Below are 19,804 nucleotides of genomic sequence, written 5' to 3'. Positions count from 1 at the left end.
GACATGGTATTAAGCCTTCTTTACAAGGTTAATTCTATTATCCAGAGCAGGAGAGGATTAATGTCTCCAAGAATACAAATGGAAGGTCCACCCCTAGGTTCCTAATGCTGGATCATATATGTAAGGGCTTTTGTTTGCTCAGCAGTTCTTACATGCACAGATTTCCTTGATAACAGTTTTCATAAGCCAGTCTACTCTGGCAATACATTTAAAGAAATAAAACAAATTACTGAAAAATATTTACCATAATTCACCACAAAATAAATATTGATATGAATATGGAAAATAACATTTGATGCATCAAGAACATTTCAATGAAACTGATCTTTACCTCACCAAGAGTCATAGGACTTCTTCCACAGACAGCAGGATAAAATGTAATTGCCACTACACGAGTAAGGAAGTCTAATTCTCCCTCTAGTTCTTCAAACTCATACAGTAATGGCAGGGTGGCTGTATCTTGAGCATGAAGACGTGCACCAGCTCCTGTGATAGCCATATCCTCAGCACTAATTGGTCCTGGCAAGGGTATCAAAAGGTTTGTCCCATTTGCACACTGAGGTATTGAAGCACCCTGTAAAAGTTCACAAGTCAAAAGTAATACTCAAAACTGCAAAAGTTTGTCTCTGAACTTATTACATGCAAAATTCTCTTATTTTTGGTATCTATGCATGTACTCGTTGAAAACTCCTTCATTCTTCTTTGGCTGGGTAATAATAAATATATGCTAAAATTGAAAAACACCATGACCATTTGTTGGAATTAATATGTCTATTTGTGGAAACTAATGAGATTTCCCCTTGAGGATATTCTCATATTATAGATCTCATGATTAAGAACAAAAAATCATGTATTTGGTTAGCACAAACAATGGCTTAGGAGTGAGTTACGGTTTATTGATATCATGCCATATATTCCATTATAATATTTACTCTTATGTATTCTGTAAAGTGTAAACAACACAAGTGAATGAAATGTAACTCTTTGAGGTCATGAGTCCAAGGACGTGGACTCTCAATAGTTGAACTACATAAATCCTTCTCTTGTTATTTTCTCCCCATCTTTTCTATTATTTTAAATTTCAACACTATTAAAATTACAAAAATTGTTATCCACAATATTAGAATTGGATGCATAGTTGGATCAGGAACAAATTGCCAAGCAAGCAGCCATCATTTCCTCCTTTTTCTAATGCCATCAATCCCATCTCTTCCTCTTCCAAATAAGCTTCTACTCCTGATACTTTAATCCAGTAGGGACCACATCTCTTCTTCCTCCAAAATAAGCTCCCACTCCTCACTTTAACCCAAAGGGTAAAAGAAGAAGAAAGTAATCAAATTTCTAGTTAACCTATCAACTTACTAATAAACTAAAAAGTGAGGAAAATCTATATTCTTCATGTATTGCCAACAATTACAGGCTTAAGAGCGTGGAACATCAAGATGGCAGAGCTACACACTGAACTGAGCTTGAAACTAAATCTGCTTCACCAAAATGACTTAGGCGATTTGGATTGTGGTTATACCCGAAGAAACAGATAATTTAGAGAAGAGAAAGAATATAGAGAGAGAATGAAGAATTAGAGAGAGAGAGAGAGAGAGAAGAGATTTGAAGAATAGGAAGGAGAAGAGTGAACCAGAAACAAGATTTGAAGATATTATTCATTGACTTTTCAGAATAGTTCTACAGGCTTTCTTGATCCTTATTATACTCTTTACAACAAGAATAATTGCTCCTAACATAATCAACAACTTGCTCATAACTACCAATCTTCTAGAAGCTACCACTCACCAATCAACAGTTCTCTCATGCAACAATTCGATGCATGTCTCAATGACTTAGCTCGGCAAATTTCTAAGCTAGTTCGAATCTTCAATAGAGGAGTGAACCAGAAACAAGATAGAACAAGTAGCAACTAGCCAAATATTGATCAACACGCTAATGAGAGGACAAAAGGACGTGTAGTGTCCCACTATGCCAAACTTGACTTACAATCATTTGATGGCATAAATGACCCATTATTATCATACATTATGGAATCTATAAGAGTGGAGGTAGTATGTCATGCTTCAAAATAACATGATTTAGTTTTGAGTGAAATCCAAATACACTTATAGCAAGCATAGGCACAAATGAAAAAGTACTATGATAAGGTCACAGAGATGTAGACTTTGAACCAAGTATATGGGCTTGGCAAGTATTAGACAATTAGCAAGGTTGTCCTGATCCCGAAGCCACGTGGGAATCTATCAATCATTTCTAGGCTGGATATCCTACCTTTGAGCCTGAGGATAAGTTTTTTTCTCTAAGAGGGGAATGATGTTATGGATAACAGATAGACCAAATCCATAAAAAAACAAATTATATTTATCTTAAAAGTTTCTTATTAGATTTCTATTTTCTTATTCTAGTAGTTTTTTGTTTAATGGTTGCTTGTATTAGGCTTCTACTTTACTATATAAGGAACCTTTTTTTTATTCAATAAAGCAAGCATATTAATTTCAATCATATTTGAGATTTAAGACTCTCTCATTAATGAGTCTCATGTGTTAAGAGCTCTCTTAGATGAGCTCCTTCCCCATCAATCTTCCCACAATCCGATCCGTGACCTAAGTTCATAACAGCTTCACATGCCCAATTGTCACTTAGTATTACATGGAGTGAACAATCTACCTTGGGTCTAGCTCCTTTTGGATCTGCCCTCAAGGTCTAGCTCATTAAGCTAGCCCATGGATCGATCTAACTCTGGCTCAATTAGCTCAACTCATGGGTCTGCTCATTGGGTCCCAATTGATAATGCTTTCAAGTCCCAAATCAATAATTGTTAGGGCTCAATGCTCCAATACAATGTTAAAATCAATGGCCCGAGAATGTGGATCATCAACTAGGTAGAGCTACAACTGAATTGGATACCCATCATCAAAATTCTGGTTTTGCCAACACTAACATGCTTTTTAATTTTCTTGTAAACTGTTGATGTGCAGCTTCTTCCCACAAGGCACATTCCAACAATAATTAAGAACATATCATTTCCACCATAAAAATAGGTGACAATAAAGTCTAGACAATTTTCAAGCAGCGAAATGTAAGAAAGAGACAATACCTCTACAACAAGTTTAAGCCCATCTAGATAACGTCCTGTCCTCACATCAACTGTTGATGGATAAGTTGAATCATCTACCCCATGAGATATTGTTAGAAGAACTTGACAGACATGGCAAGGCTCCCCAAGATAGATAAAAAGTTCAACCACATCTGTAGCTTGTGGGCAAACCTGTTAGACCAAAAAATGACTTGTATCATGTGAATTTTAAGATCTAAAATGACCAAAGAAAAGCACTAAATGATTTCAATATGAATGATATAATGACAGCTGAACAAGGAGAAGCTTTTGCTGCAATTCATAACATTTTTCTGTAAAATTTAAGTATAAAAGAGAGAGAAATGAAAAAGAAGAGAGAACATTCAAATACCCATATAAGATCTTTTTTCTTGAAGCTCAAAGGACTAGACCCACTTGGAAACATGTTGGTAACTGACTTAAGAAAGAAACCACATGGTCGAGAAGGTACCTGTAATGGTCAATGTAATATAACATAAGGTGAATCACATGAAATTTGAATATAAGTTGGTCCTTGAAATGAAAACTGCTTACACATAATTGAATATTTCAAAAGAGAATGAGAAGTCCACTCATACTTGTTAAATTTGGGCCAGGCCTAACTCTCCCCAAAAGCTAGCTCAAGGGGGAGGAGTGCCTATGGCCCATATAAGGGGCACATTACCCCTTACCACAACCGATGTGGATTCAACACCCCCCTCACGTCCAGAATTTTACTGGTGCATTCAACACACCCCCTCACGTCCAGAATTTTACTGGTTCATGACACATTTATGGGAGACCCAACATCGGATAGGAAGGCTCTGATACCATGTTCAATTTGAGGTAAGCCTAACTCACCCCAAAAGTTAGGTCAAGGGGTAAGAGTGCCTAACTGCCTATAGCCGGGCTATATAAAGGGCACATTACCCCTTTCCACAACCGATGTGGGATACAACAATAATAAATGCTCTTGCATACCAAAGTTAGTAATTCTGTGAGCAATAGAGTTACTACAATGTCCAGATCTCTGAGCAATAGACATGGTTTGCTCAAGCCAAAAGTTCAAAAAAGTTGTTTGATAGGCAATAATATCAAAAGCTAAATTAATCAGCTTTAAAACCAAATTAGTTGTACAAAGAGCTAGCAACAAAGGGAAAATTTTGGTGCAAGGTGCTCTAACCTAAATGCAAAAGCCAAATCCAATAACCAGGAATCACTTCCACACATCAAATAATTGAAGACTAAAAGATAAATCCAATAATTTGGACTTGTCGTCTGTCTTACAACTACATTTTCACCATCTTAGTCTCCTGGTTGACGAAAAAATAGAAGAGGCTTTAGAGCACCTAAAAATATGCAGGTTTACAAGTAACTACTACTGATAACATCACAAAAAATTGACAATAATACGTATTGGAGGATATTTTCTATTTTGGAGACCTTTCCCACTAGGTGAAACTTTTCTTTTAAATTTCCTAATGATACAGAGGATAATTATATTCGTGATGCATTTCATTACTTAATCCTGGATCACTAAATCTTGAAGAGAAAAGATTAGCCATAGATTCACAGAATCAAAAGGGTTAAACTTTAAAGACTTAAAGCTTAAAACTCCACCAACTGATGTCTGCATTCTCTTATGTATTAAGAGTTGTCCATTTCCTTTCTCTGTCAGTCTGTCTCATTTTTATTAAAAAATTAAGGGAAAAGGGGGGAAAAGAAAGAAAATGAGTGCAAAGAGTTGAATAAGGTCTTATCCAAAAAAAAAGATGTGAATGGAAAATAACCACGAACACAAAAGGGCTCTGTAATCCTTGTTTATATCTACTAAAAACATCCCTCCACAAATCTATGACATATAAAATCATATAAAGCTAAAGAAGCAGTCAAATCCTAAGGAAGTTGCAAAGTTATATATGATCTTCAAACTATAGCATTATGCACCGGCCAAGTACACTAGACAAGTAAAAACATGTGACATCTCCAAAGCACCCTTGTTTCTTTCTTTCTCCTATGAAACATACCATATACAAAATACTAGAGAAGGGCTATTCCTATCATCGACTAGACTAAATAAAAACTTAACCTCAAAGGAAAAATAATTTGAATTGGAACGTGTAAACAAGAAAGGTTGCTTTAAACAAAGATGATGATCCAGAAGGCCCAGAACAATTCAAATTCCAAACCCAAATCTATTTATCAAACCTGAGATTGCAGAAAGCAACAAAGAATATTAAGCAGATCATAAACAACAAGAGAGAAACAGTAATCTTTCATAAGTATCCTAAGTTTTGAAGAGTATTCTCCTTTTAGTTATACAAATTCAGCAGTCTAACAATGTTGCTCATCATCTTGAAAAAGGAGCTAGAGCTTCTCTCTCATATTTTTCTCTCCATCATGACTTCTAACTTGTAAAATAAAGTAAAATAAAATAAACAAAAATGAGATAAGAACATACATGTAGAGGTTTAGCTAGAATTGATGGAAGATGCTTGAATAATCTTATTCCAAGAAAGATTTCCAGTTGCTTCTGACGAGAACTATCCACAACTGCATTTTTATATCTTCTTTGTAAAGTAATTTTCATATTCTGAGCTGCAGAAAACTGTTTAAACTTTCCTGCTTCTTCGTTGAATATGCTAAGAATCTGGCTATGCATGGCTTTAGAACCAGTATATAGTGTTGCATGAATATCACCAGCAAGAAGAAAAAGATCAGCTAGCTGAGATACAGGAGATAAAATTGTTGATCTCTTGAACTCCTCAAATGACATATCAAATCTCTTCCAAGGTTTATCTGGGCAAGGATGATTCCATGTTGTGGTCCTGGTGTTATGATCAATGTAGTATGTCTTACCAGTTACAGCATCAGATCGTTTCTCCCATCCTGGTGGCAAAGGACCACTATATCCACCATAGTTATCAACTGACTGATAAGCATATACCATATCACTATCAAGTGATATGGACAACCTCCTGCATTGTTCCACAAAAACTTGGAGGGCACCAAAGTAACTAGCAGCATTAGTTCTATCCAGAGAATCTGCACAATTAAATCGTATAACTCCATTTTGATGTGTTCGTAAGCAGAAGGCACCAACAACATCATCATTGCAGATGATTTCACCTCTGCAATCCTTAAGTCGTTGCCGTGAAGGTAAATAGTCCCCTTCAGATATGTCTATAGCAACAGTGGGTGCTTTTAGAAGTTTCCACAGTCCTTCAATTGTTTGTTGTTCACCTTTTAGTTTTACACTGGCATGCCAGTCATAATTTATTAGATGTAATCGAGTACAAGGAAGTTTTCCATTTGATCTAATATAATTTAGAGATTCCTCAAAATGCTGAACTAGGAGAGATTCTGACTTTCCTTCTCCATTCCTGAGCAGGTTGATGCACACAATGGGAACAAAGGCTTTTTTCTTTCCTTCCCCAAAAGTTGCATCAAAACTTCGAGCATCATATCGTTTACCCAACCTCTGATAATACTGTGAGCTTCCTTTATAAGGATCTCGATCTGAAACATAAATTTCTGCTTCTGCAGCTGTAATCTTTAGTTCTGCACCCCACCAGATTGGAATTGTGCCCCTCCGCCAAATGTATGTGTTAAAAGGAACACTCTGACCAGTCTTTTTGGGCACCCATACAAGTTGCTCACACTCCACTTCATTTCCTGTTTATGTGCATTCTTCACAAATTCAGCAAAACCCACTTAAAGCTCACAAATAAATAACATGAGATAAAAGACAATAAAATGAAATGGAAGCAATATCATTGGTATAGAGATGACACAAAAATGTAAACCAAAATAACCCAATAAATATATGTTGACTTATTTGCTGATCCTAGCTGATTCTAGGGATATGAATTGATTTAATTAGGATTCTTAATTATTTCTGTAATTATTATTTGATTATTTGCTTCCTGTTTAGATATAATTATTTGTGTATAAATAGTCATGTAGACCAATTATAAAAATTAGGAGTGAAATACAAGAATACTCTAAATTTTTCCAAAATTCTTCATGGTATCAAAGTCTTCTCCTGATTTTAGGGTTCAAATTCAATTTTTTCCTCTTTAGGGTTTCAAAATCCTAGATCTACTTTTTTTTATACTAACTCATTTAGGTGCCTTTCCTCCTCTCACCGCCAGCACTAGGAGAATCGTCGGACTGTCGCCAGCCGATCGCCCAGCTCCAACGCCGAAAAAAACCCGCGCGTGAGGCTCACGCGCCTCCCCTTGCCAACGAATTCCCGGCGCGTGACCCATCATCTAAAGCTGCTTTGCCGCTCCAATCACTCCGGCGACGATTCCGACCATCTTTCTGGCCTTCCCGTGTTGCTACCCGGTCTTTTGGTGAATCAATTGGGCTTTCTTGTGTGTACAACCTTGGGTACCCCTATTCTTTCACGGTTCATAAATCTTTTACCATGGCAGAAGGTAAAAGAGTCTCGATTCCTAACTCTGATAATCCTTCCTTGCAAATTAGTCCCATAAAACTTGATAGAACCAATTATCTTGCTTGGTCAAGGTCTTGTTTGTTGTTTATCAAGGCTAGAGGACTGCAGAGCTATGTCACTGGTAATAAACAACAACCAGATGAGAGTGATCCAGATTTTCCTCAATAGGACTCGAATAATTGTCTTGTTATGACATGGTTACTTAATTCTATGCAACCTCATATCTCTAAGTCCTATTTGTTAATTGATAATGCTGCAAAAATATGGAAGGCTTTGTCCTTAACTTATTCCAAGATTGGAAATGATGCCCAAATTTATGATATTCGGAATAAGATTCATGGTACTAAGCAAGGAGAAATGACCATCTCCCAATTTTATTCTGAGTTATGTGGCTTATGGCAGGAACTTGATTACTATCAAGACTTCCAGATAGACTGCACTGGAGATACAGTCAAATTTCAGAGAATGATTGAAAAGGAGCGGGTCTATGATTTTCTTGCAGGGTTGAATAACGAATATAATCTAATTTGGGTCCAAGTGTTGGGAAGAAATCATTTTCCTTCTCTAGAAGAGGCCTACGCCCATGTTCAACAAGAGGAAAGTAGTCGACATGCTATGCTCTATACAGCCCCAGTTGAAAAGGTTGGATTGACTACTAGTTTGAGCACACCACAACCTCCTATTTCTGAGAAAGATCACTTACACTGTGACTATCGTGGGAAACCAAGGCATACCAAAGAGACTTGTTGGAAGTTACATGGTCGTCCCACTAAAGGCTGTGGAGGAAAACGAGGTACCTCCAGAACTCAAGCTAATTTAACAGAAACTATGGAGGAGCCGTTTAAGGAGACAATAGCGACTGAGTTCCTTTCCCCTAATGAACTTTAGAGTCTCAAGCGCCTCCTGTCTCGTATTGACACCTCTTCATCCTCCGATGCCACATCTAACTTTGTAAAGTCAAGTAATGCTTCCTCTCTTAATAATGTTCCATGGATTATCGATTCTGGTGCAAATAGACACATGACAGGTTCTTTTAAAGGCTTTCTCAATTATTTTCCTTCTCTAACCAAAGATAGTGTCAGAATTGTTAATGGCTCTTTTACTCCCATATCCGGAACAGGTTCTGTTATTTGCACATCCAACATTAAATTGGCATCTGTCCTTTATGTTTCCCACTTTTCTGTCAACCTTTTATCTGTCAGTGCTATCACCAATGCCCTTAACTGTAAATTTGAATTCTTTCCTGATCATTGTGTTATTCAGGATCTTTGCACAAGGAAGAAGATTGGCAATAGTAGGCTGCATGATGGCTTATACACGTTGGAGGGTGATCCAGGTTCTTCGATATCTCAAGCCTGTTTTGGAGAAAATAAGGATGGCAATGAGGAAATAATACAGTGGCACAAGGGTTTAGGGCATCCATCATTTTTTGTCTTAGAAAAACTTTATCCTAATTTGTTTGCTAGCACTCAGTTTAGTTCTTTATTTTGTGATGCTTGTGAGTATGCTAAACACACTAGAACATCCTATCCTTGGAGTCATAATAAAAGTCAAATTCCTTTTGCGACTATTCATTCTGATGTTTGGGGGCCTACCCAAACTGTCTCCTTATCTGGTAATCGATAGTTTGTCACCTTTATTGATTGTTGCACCCAAATGACTTGGGTCTATTTGATTAAAGCTAAAAATGATGTCTTTTCTTGTTTTCAATCCTTTCATAAGATGGTTTGTACTCAATTTAATACTATGTGAAAATTTTGAGAAGTAACAATGGAAGTGAATACATGGATAGTAGCTTTTCTGCTTATTTGGAGAGTAATGGGATAGTACATCAGACTAGTTGTCCTTATACTAGTGCTCAAAATGGCATTGCTGAGAGGAAAAATAGGCATCTATTGGAGGTAGCTCGATCTCTTATGTTCACCATGAATCTACCTAAAGCATATTAGGGAGATGCAATCCTTGTATCTGCTTATCTTATCAATAGAATGCCTCTCAAGACCCTTGACTTTATGAGTCCTTTGGCAGTTCTACAAGAGAAGAATTCATACGTTATTCCACTAAAAGTATTTGGGTGTGTTTGCTTTGTCCATACTAGGATGACAGGAAAATTGGATCCCAAGGCCCTTAAATGTGTGTTTGTTGGGTATTCTCCGACACAGAAGGAATACAGGTGTTATCACCCTCTCTCTAGGAAATACTCCGTCAGTATGGATGTTACTTTCTGAAAAACTGAACCCTACTTCAGTACCATCCACTCACCTCTCCAGGGGGAGAATAATGAGCAAGAAGAGGTGATCCCGAATTCTGTGATTCTGGATGATATGGTTCAACTAGAGAGTTTGAGTTCTAGTAGACAGGGGGTGATGTCCAATCAGGGAGAGAGAATTGATCGTTTGGACAAGCCAGACTTGAGAAGGTATTCGAGGAGAGACAAGACAGAATAAGCCATTATGCAGTCTACTCAGAGTCAAGAATCTTCTTGTGGTGAGTTGCCCACAACTCTTGAATGCTCTAAAGACTTAGATAAACCTATTGCACAAAGAAAAGGGGTCAGATCTTGTACTAAACACCATCTTGTACTAAACACCCTATTTCTAACTTTATTTCTTATGAATCCTTGTCTCCTTCCTATAGAGTCTTTGCCTTATCTATTTCCTCTGTGTCTATTCCACAGGATTGAAAGAAAGTTCTTGCAGATCCTAAATGGAAGAAAGCAAAGATTAAAGAGATGAAAGCATTGGCTAAAAATGAGACCTGGAAGCTTGTCACTCTCCCACCTGGGAAGAAACTCATTGGCTGTAAGTGGGTGTTCACAATGAAACACAAAGCTGATGGCACAATTGAAAGGTTTAAGGCCAGATTGGTTGCTAGAGGATTCACCAAAACCTATAGAGTGGCTTACCAAGAGACATTTTGCCCCAGTTGCAAAAATAAACTCAATCAGACTTCTTTATCTTGTGTAGCCAACTTGGACTGGGACTTGCAATAGTTTAATGTGAAGAATGTTTTCCTCCATGGAGATTTAGAGGAAGAAGTGTTCAGGAAAATTCCTCCTGGGTTCGGTGGTGAGAAGACACAAGAAAAGGTGTGCACGTTAAAAAAGGCTTTGTATGGGCTAAAATAATCTCCCAGAGCTTGGTTTGACAAGTTTAGCAGAGCCATGATATCCTTTGGTTACCAACAAAGCCATGTTGATCACACTTTGTTTATCAAACATCACAAGAGTAAGATCACCCTTCTTATTGTGTATGCTGATGATATAGTAGTGACAGATGATGACAAAGAGAAAATGGCTCAACTAAAGAGGTTGTTGGCTCAGGAATTTGAAATCAAAGATCTAGGAAAACTGTAATATTTTCTAAGTATCAATGCGGCTAGATCAGAAAAAGGAATTTTCATCTCCCAAAGAAAGTACATTCTGGATCTTTTGGAAGAAACTAGTATGATGGGGTGTAAACCAGCAGAATCTCCCATTGAAAGTAATCACAAGCTGGAAGCAGGAACGGGTGAATCGGTGGATATTAGAAGATACCAGAGATTAGTAAGAAGGCTGATTTATCTCTCACACACTCGACTGGATATAGCCTATACTGTTGGCTTAGTCAGCCAATTCATGTATAGCTCTCGCGAGACTCATATGCAAGTTGTACTTCGCATCTTGAGATACCTAAAGTCTGCGCCAGGGAAAGGGCTTCTTTACTCCAAACATGGTCACCTCCAAGTTGAAACTTTTACAGATGCAGATTGGGCTTACAGATGCAGATTGGGCAGGATCTCTCGATGACAGGAGATCTATGGCTACTGCACAGTTATGGGAGGGAACCTTGTCACATGGAGGAGCAAAAAACAAAGTGTTGTTGCTCGGTCAAGTGCTGAAGCAGAATACAGAGCAATGGCCTAAGGTGTGTGTGAACTCTTATAGTTGCAGAAGTTATTGGAGGAGTTGAAGTTGTTCGAGAGAGACAAGATAACTTTGTATTGTGATAATAAAGCTGCTATAAGTATAGCATAAAATCTAGTCCAACATGACCGGACGAAACACATTGAAATTACTTGGCATTTTATTAAAGAAAAATTAACAGACAGTGTCTTAAGCCTAGTTCATGTGACTTCTACGGGGCAACTTGCGGATGTGTTTACTAAAGGGCTCAACAACAAAATCTACCATAATCTGATTTGCAAGTTGGGCATGTCCGACATTTTTGCACCAACTTTAGGGAGGAGTGTTGACTTATTTGCTGATCCTAGCTGATTCTATGGATATGATTTGATTTGATTAAGATCCTTAATTATTTCTGTAATTATTATTTGATCATTTGCTTCCTGTTTAGATATAATTCTGTGTGTATAAATAGTCATGTAAACCAATTGTAAAGATTAGGAGTGATACAAGAATACTCTAAATTTTTCCAAAATTCTTCAATATGGAATAAAAAATTCATCAATGCACGTCAACAGGACCAAAGTAATTGTAATGCTTTCTAAACAATTATGAAAGCACTTGAAAAAATGCACTTGCAATTCTTTGCATGATAGTATATTTCTACAAAAATAAAAGTCTTAGCCAATGGACTCACTACATAGCCACAGGTTGTGAATATTCAAAACTATAGAAAAAGGCAATATACAGTTAGAAGAAAAAACAAGCAGGATCCTTTATACTTCTCCACCATTGTGCATAATAAGTTGGGCATGTCCAACAAAAAAAAAGAACAGATTCGTAGAGGTGCTACTGGAGTATATTACCTGTGCTAAAACATGAATTTAACCCCCTAGCCAAGTACCGAGTGCCAGGATGTAGCCTACTACGACGTGCTATAAGAGCTACAAGCCCTTCTAACTGACCCAAGCTTCCAAAACTTCGACATTCTGCAAAGCCCTATACATTAATATCAAGCAAACAGAATCAAAATGTAAAACTTAAATCTCGATGACTTATTTATCTCCTGTTAAGATAAATAAGACTGCAGTACATGTAAAACTTGATAAGCATAAGTTAGGCGAAAATAAATGCAAAAAAAGAGAAAATACAAAGTAAAGCATGCAGATGTAGTTTACATTCAGACAATGATGAAGTAGCTGAAACTGGACTAAGAAAACTACAGGTTGTAGTTAGTCATAAGCTTCCAATAGCACGATTCATCAAATAAAAATTTTATCAGGTAAAACATAACAGGGAAAATGGAGCAACTTTCTATGGCTTGTGTGGTGTCAGAAGCTCAAAGAAAAATCATAATCGAAGATGAATAGAAGTAGAGAAAACTGCTTACTCCCAAACATTTGAATAGAGAAAAGAAAACAAACAACCCAAACTTCAACTTAAAGTTCATTTATACAAACCCAAATAATTAGAAAAAGTCGTGCAATCATAGTAATCTGAAACAAAGTAGTTTTAGCAATAAAATGGATTGGATAAGTTGATAAATATTTATATTACATTTTCCAAAAGGATTAAGTTAAAACTATAATTTCCTCAAACAAATGGAATGAAGCAACTCTAAGTTATCTGGTAGTGAACTGGAAGTTGCAGAGACATCCAAACTGGACAGTGTAGGGATTACTTCAAGATGATCTTCTGCCTGGATTTTAGGATGTGATCAGTTAAAGGATTAAAGAAATTCTAAGTTAGTTGTAGTGAACTGGAAGTAGCAGAGACATCCAAAATGGACAGTGCAAGGATACTTAAGCTTCATTTTGGAGCAGGTAACGTATAGCCTTCAAACTGTGTCGGATAGAGATGGCTAAAAGGCTATCGATTCTGAGGTGATGTTCAAATATTGTTACCAAACTTTTGCCATGTATATGCTGATCCATCAGTTTGGAAATCTGCCAATAAGATAAAATTAGTTTTGGAAGAAATGTGTAGGGTACAAATTTGGTTGACCAGACAACCAGTATAACCTACCTGCTCCAGCTAGGATTAGTTAAGCTTTATAAGTTTGTTGAGTTGCTTTTGACTCCCAAAAAAAGAACAACTGGGACAAGTTGTTTGATGAACCAATCTAATAGAAAAGTAAACCTAGAACATCCAAACCTATGTCTGTAAGTATATTATATTTGACATTCATTAAGAACTCTGTTGTCATTCTCTCCCATGACAAGACTTTATCATTTGTTAACCTAGTTCTCAAAAAGAAAAGTAGTTTGTGATTTTTTAGTCTCTAATCCAAGGTGTCTGTTCGTTAGGATTTTTATTTTGTTAGTGGAAAGCACATATTTTGGCTTTCACATCTTTATTTATCATATTTTAAGAATCAAGCCAGCCTGAACAGTCCACTATATATCACATTTATCCACAAGTATTATGGACAAGGAAAATCGCGAAAGAAACATAAAAGAATTGTGGCAACAGGACAAACCAGAACTAGTATAGTTGGTTTGATTCCAATTGTTTGCAAGTTAGCCAGGTCAAACATTTGCAAATTTGTTGATCCCTACTATAGATTTTCCTCTGGAGTACTTGAATATGGGCAGAAATAACCAACAAGTGATCATGAAATGAATAATGATTAAAAAATGAGAAAATTCTAGTGCCACATTTCATTCCTAATTTTTTCCTGGATAGCATACCCTACCTTTGTTGAATATAGTGTCAGCAATACTATCTATCAAATCAAGCTTTTAGAGGAAGTAGTTGTTTTAACTTGACATCATGATATAAAATTACTTTTCCAAGTCACAGACCATCAGTTGAACTCTCCACTCTCCAGTGTAGGGTTGAAACTTGAGAGTTAAGACCCCAAGGACAAGTGCAGATCAAAACATTTGTTTACAAATTATCAGTTTAAGCTTTTAGGGGAAAAAAACATTGTTCAACAGCCTGAGGAAAAAGAATGGAGTTTGACCGTCTAGCTGTCTATTCTACAGGCTTGCACCTAAAAACTAACAAAGCCGACTCATTAGCAGAAACCATTACATTCCTTTGTTTAATAATTTCCTGTCACTTCATCAGATTCAGTATATCATGCATGCATACTCAAGCATACAGCTCTGTAATCTGTATTAAATATACAAATATACAACATAACTGAAAACATCAACCAAGAGACTGTAGATATTTGGAAAAAATGTTAGGTTAAAGGCATGGGGCACTGAGTTCTGAATCAAAACCTGCAGAAGAGTGACACAGTGCAGCGGAAGTCCAATGTCTTTGAAAGCTGTTGAAAACCATCCATTCCAAACAAATTCATCATCAGGATTTTGCAAGGGCATTTGGCTTGGAAAAGGTCGAGTGATGTCTCTTGTCTCACAGAAATAGTGTTTCCCATCAATGTCAAGCTCAGTTAACTCTTGAATATTCTTTATTTCTCCTTTACCCTGCTGCTGAGGATTCTGAAGTGATATTTTGATCCATTGAGACTCTGTCACAGTATACACACAACCTCCACCAGGCAAACTAGGAATACTGGCAGTTAACTTTGTAGCTACAAGAAGCAACCCAAAGCTTCCTAGGGCAGCATAACCTAAAATTGCCCTTGCATAAGTTGTACTCCTGCATAGCCATCGGGATCCATTTGTGATGTAATATAAAGCTTCATCTTCAGATTTGAAGACATCAACTCCCAGATTTCCACTGTAGCAAAGTGCTCCAGTTGTTGGATCAATATATATCACCTGAGTGTCAGTCCTCAATGACAAACTGGCAATAATATAAACCTCACCAGAATCCAACGTCACAACAACAACAGACGTATGTCTTGAACCACCAACTGGTAAAAGCCAGACAGAAAGGAGTAAGTGAACAGACCACACTATATGAGCATTTACATTCAGTTGAAGTAATCATGAAATAAATAAAAAAATGCACTTTTGGGTATTATCAAAGTGAAAAACAAGAAGTGAATCATGATAGACCTACAAAAACAATAAATACAATTAATGAAAATAAAAAAGAAACAAAATTATATGAGATGAAGCATGAGGTCTGAAGCAACGTCAATATTTTGCCAACTGCAAGTTAAAGTAAACACCATACACCAAAAGCCAACAATGTTTTTGTTAGCAAATAATTCAAGTTAATTTTTACAAGTTAGTTGTCTTAATTTCAAGAGTCATATAATTAGTGGTTTAGCCATGTTCTTAGTGGTCAACTCATGATGTAGGTAGTGCAAATTAATTTTTATTTTTCCTTAGTGGTAGGACGGTAATCCTCCATGTTGCTTAATGGTTTCCTGTATTTAGGAGATGATTATGTCTCACTTTAGTATTTAAGTGCAACAATTCAATAAAAGAGGGATGAGAAAAAATTTTCAAAAAAAGGTCTTTGAGTACTCCAAACTCAAAAGGTCCAAGTTCTCTCTAACGAATCTGAATATTATCTCCAACATAGATCGCCGAAAGAAAACACCCTCAATCCTTCATAACCTTCACCCATCCAACCAAATACCCCAATACATAGACCCATAACTAGATCCGTATTAGGGGACATAACAAATTGGTATCAGAGCCAATAGTTATGGGCGAATTAGTTTAAGAACAACTTAACAAATTCTTCAACTTACTCTTAGCCGAGCAGTAAGCCAACTAGTCTAGAAATGAGAAAGTTGAACAACTTCATGCCAAATTGGACGCCACGTCTCTCGACTGAGAATCGACAAAGAAGGGGTTGTCTTCTTCAAGTGTTGAAAGTCAAACGAAAACACAAAAAGATAAGGAAATTTCTAGTGCGACAGTTTCTGAAAATTCTGGAGGAAACTCGATTGTGCCAAAATTCACAAAACTTAACTTCCCTCACTTTAATGGGCTAGAAGACCCTTTGGGTTGGCTTAGCCGTTGTCAACATTTTTTCCGCCATCAATCAACACCCGAGGAAGAAAAGATGAGCTTAGCCTCCTATCACTTAGAGGGAATTGCTCAATTGTGGTATATGCAGTTGTTACATGATGTTCCTAATCTGACTTGGGAGGAATTCTCTCACCAATGCAACTTGTGTTTTGGCCCCCAAACCGGAGCAATAAATTGGGCGAATTAGCAAAGTTGAAACAAATGGGTACTATTGATGAGTATTAAACCCAATTTGAAAAACTTGTCTCATGAGCCGGCCTCCTCAACCAAGACCAGAAAATACAGTTGTATATCAGTGGGTTGCAGGAATACATTGTTAGTGTATTTGTCCTAGGCCATTATTTTGGATCTTTTTGTATGTCATTTTGGTTATTAATAAAAGAGATTTTACTATCATTATTATTTGTTTGCATGTTACATAATAATAATTAACATCCCTGGTTACTTATTATGGTGACTAATCACATAAATAACTAGGGATGTTAATTATTATTATGGTGATAATAATAAAATATGACTAGTATGATTATTGATTGATAATCATGAGATGATTATGTGTATGTTGATATAATTCAATAATCATAGATACTTGTTAGAAAATAAAGTATTGCATGGACCCACATTGAGATCACTACATGGGTTATTGTCATAAGTGAATCTCAAAATAGTTATGTTTGAATCCTTTGACTTGAGATTGTCATAGTTTCCAACATAAAAACTGTTATGTTTTGACATAACCAAATATTGTCTTTAATCGGATAATCATAAAGGTTATGATTGAGCATAATAGAAATTATGTAGAGGAAATTAAACAATCAAGATAGAATTTGTCCCTCTCTTTGAGAGAGATATCTTCTAGACCCCTCGATAAGTCAGACTGAGAAATGCACGGCCGTGCTCGAATGAATTGATAGTGTGATCAATATCATTTGGTTTTATCAGTCTACTTAGAGATCGAGAAATCATAAGTTTGAACATTATAAGTTTGCCATTGACCATGACTTATGTTCAAACCAGATATCGTGTGACAAAGGGATTAATACATGTGTTTATTAGGCTTTATCGGACTATGGATCCTCATATTAATTGGATAGTCATAATGTCTTGCTAGAGACCGTTTATGATTTATGGGCCTTGTAGGACTGAGCCTATTGCCAATTAATGTGAGCCTATTGCCAATTAATAGCCTATTGCCAATTAATGTGAGCCTATTGGGTCACACATAAAAGAACGTCGTTGATATGCTATGTCATATTAATGGGCTAAAAGCCCATTAGTATAATTAATAATAATAAAGATGTTAATATTATTAATATTAATTATTTATTATTATAAGATAATAATATTTAAAAGATCTGCATTCTATCTGTAACTGTTACAGATAAAGGATTTTTCTGTTTTCTTTTCCAAAAAGGACTTATCACATAGATATTTGAGTATCTGCGAGATTGTGATAGTTGGTGATGAACACAAAAAACTGAAAAACAAATAAAAGACCTTTTTTGAATCGTGGGAGTAAGGTTTTTTTGTGTGATCGTTTTTCTGGGCTGCAGATTGGAGAGGACATAGCGTATCCATCCGTTGAGAGAGCTAGCACTCCAGACGGAAACGTTCGTGTGGATACCATTGAGGGTGTTTGTTTCAAAAGCAGCACCGTTCAGTCCGGAACTGTCTCTTTTTTCAAGTCTAAAAGATTAATCTCTTATCCTTCCTTTCGAATTAAACGAAGCACTCGGATCCTGAAATGGGAAACAGAGATTTTTATTTTCCGCTGCATAGTTTTTTGGGTTGCAGTAATCTCTGGGTTTCCTTACAGACATTGCAGTGGAAGTTGAGCTTCACCAGCCCAAGACTTGGTTTCAGCTATAAGCATGTCTCGACTCTATGAACGGAAAAATTGGTCCATATCTACTGCAAGTCCTTCAACTAATCATTCATCTCAACAAACAATGGAAGCAAAAGGTACGCGAATCATTAAGCACTTGAACCACGAGAAGATGGAGGAATGACGATAGAAAAGGACTTTATTTTAACTGTGATGAACCCTTTGTTCGAGGACATCAGTGCAAGAAATTATTCTGGCTGGATTTAGCAGATGACAATCCAGGAGATGTTGCAACGGACTAACTACTGGCTGAATAGTTTTTAGAAATTTCCCGAGTTTGCACTTGAGGACAACCACATAGTGGAAGAGGGAGTAATGTAAGCAAATAATGCTAGTTAGTTTTTGCAAGTTAGTTGTCCTATTTTTCAAGAGTCATGTAATTAGTGGTTTAGTCATGTTCTTAGTGGTCAACCCATGATGTAGATAGTGCAAATTAGTTTTTGTTTTTCTTTAGTGGTAAGAGGGTGTTCCTCCATGTTGCTTAATAGTTTTTTGTTTGTAGGAGATGATTATGTCTTACTCTTGTATTTAAGTGCAACAATTCAAAAAAAGAGAGATAAGAAAAATTTCCAAAAAAAGTCTTTTGAGTACTCTAAACTCAAGAGGTCCAGGTTCTCTCTAACGAATCTGAATATTATCTCCAACACAGGTCACCAAAAGAAAACATCCTTAAATCCTTCACAACCTTCACCCATCCAACCAAATACCCCAACACATAGACCCATAACTAGATCCGTATTAAGGGACCGTAACAGTTTTCCTCTATTTCTTTCTCCCAGTATTAATTTTCATCAACATATTAAATATGCACAATTCATAAAATCATCTAGATATAGTAAGATCTAGCCAAATGACTAATCACACAAGTACCCTATCTAAAAGGCATGAGAACCATTAGTATAGATTCATATAGTTCACAAATTTTTTACGATCTGATATTACATTAGCTATTCTCCAAGAAGCCCCTACTAACCAATAAGCCACAAGTAACCAATCTTCTACTAGAAGAAATAGTGGAACTGCTTACTTATGAGACAAGTTTGAGAAAAGGGATGTTGAACTCGCATCAAACTAATTTAGATTTATGGTATATGGAATCTCCAATAACACAATCCATAGGAATTTCCATTATCAACCGAAACCATCAAATTTGAATTTGACCCAATTGTGAATGAGATGTATCAATGTTCAGCCCATTGACGCAATTATACAAATCAATATTCTTCAAAGGCTTCAAAATTTATTCCTCAAGACTCCAAAAGTAATCCAGTTTCTTCTCAACAGCCTAAAAACAGAAAACTAAAGGACTGACTGACTTTTTACCTCCAGCAACCCAACAACAAGGGTTCTTTTCTAACATGTTGTTGAGATACTCAACGCTAAATTCAACTACACCCATGGGCTGTTTTAAATCTTAATACTCAAATATCTAATTTCACTTGACATATTGGCCGCACCAAATAGCAAAACCATTAAAGGTTCTTTTGGGCTGATGTTGATCAACATAACACTCACTTGCATAAATAGCTTAAGACTTACCTAAGGGAAGAGGAATAATTTACAGTAAATC

General features: G+C 36.5%; 1 protein-coding gene across 3 annotated transcripts in view; it reads right to left on the bottom strand.

Moving 5' to 3' along the window:
• Positions 1 to 19,804, bottom strand: part of LOC110615324 (probable phosphoinositide phosphatase SAC9) — a 62,823-nt gene that overhangs the window by 40,420 nt on the left and 2,599 nt on the right. For all 3 annotated transcript variants that reach the window (XM_021757162.2, XM_021757160.2, XM_021757161.2), the window contains exons 3-8: positions 14,676 to 15,274; positions 12,312 to 12,444; positions 5,562 to 6,775; positions 3,474 to 3,572; positions 3,104 to 3,274; positions 332 to 574 (exon numbers count right to left, since the gene is read on the bottom strand). In XM_021757162.2, the coding sequence (XP_021612854.1) occupies positions 332 to 574; positions 3,104 to 3,274; positions 3,474 to 3,572; positions 5,562 to 6,775; positions 12,312 to 12,444; positions 14,676 to 15,274 (2,459 nt within the window). The remainder of the gene's footprint in view (positions 1 to 331; positions 575 to 3,103; positions 3,275 to 3,473; positions 3,573 to 5,561; positions 6,776 to 12,311; positions 12,445 to 14,675; positions 15,275 to 19,804) is intronic.

This window comes from Manihot esculenta, chromosome 5 (assembly GCF_001659605.2).
Source record: "Manihot esculenta cultivar AM560-2 chromosome 5, M.esculenta_v8, whole genome shotgun sequence".
Lineage (NCBI taxonomy): Eukaryota > Viridiplantae > Streptophyta > Magnoliopsida > Malpighiales > Euphorbiaceae > Manihot > Manihot esculenta.
The sequence above is the reverse complement of the archived record's forward strand: the minus strand, read 5'-3'. Positions and strand labels throughout refer to the sequence as shown.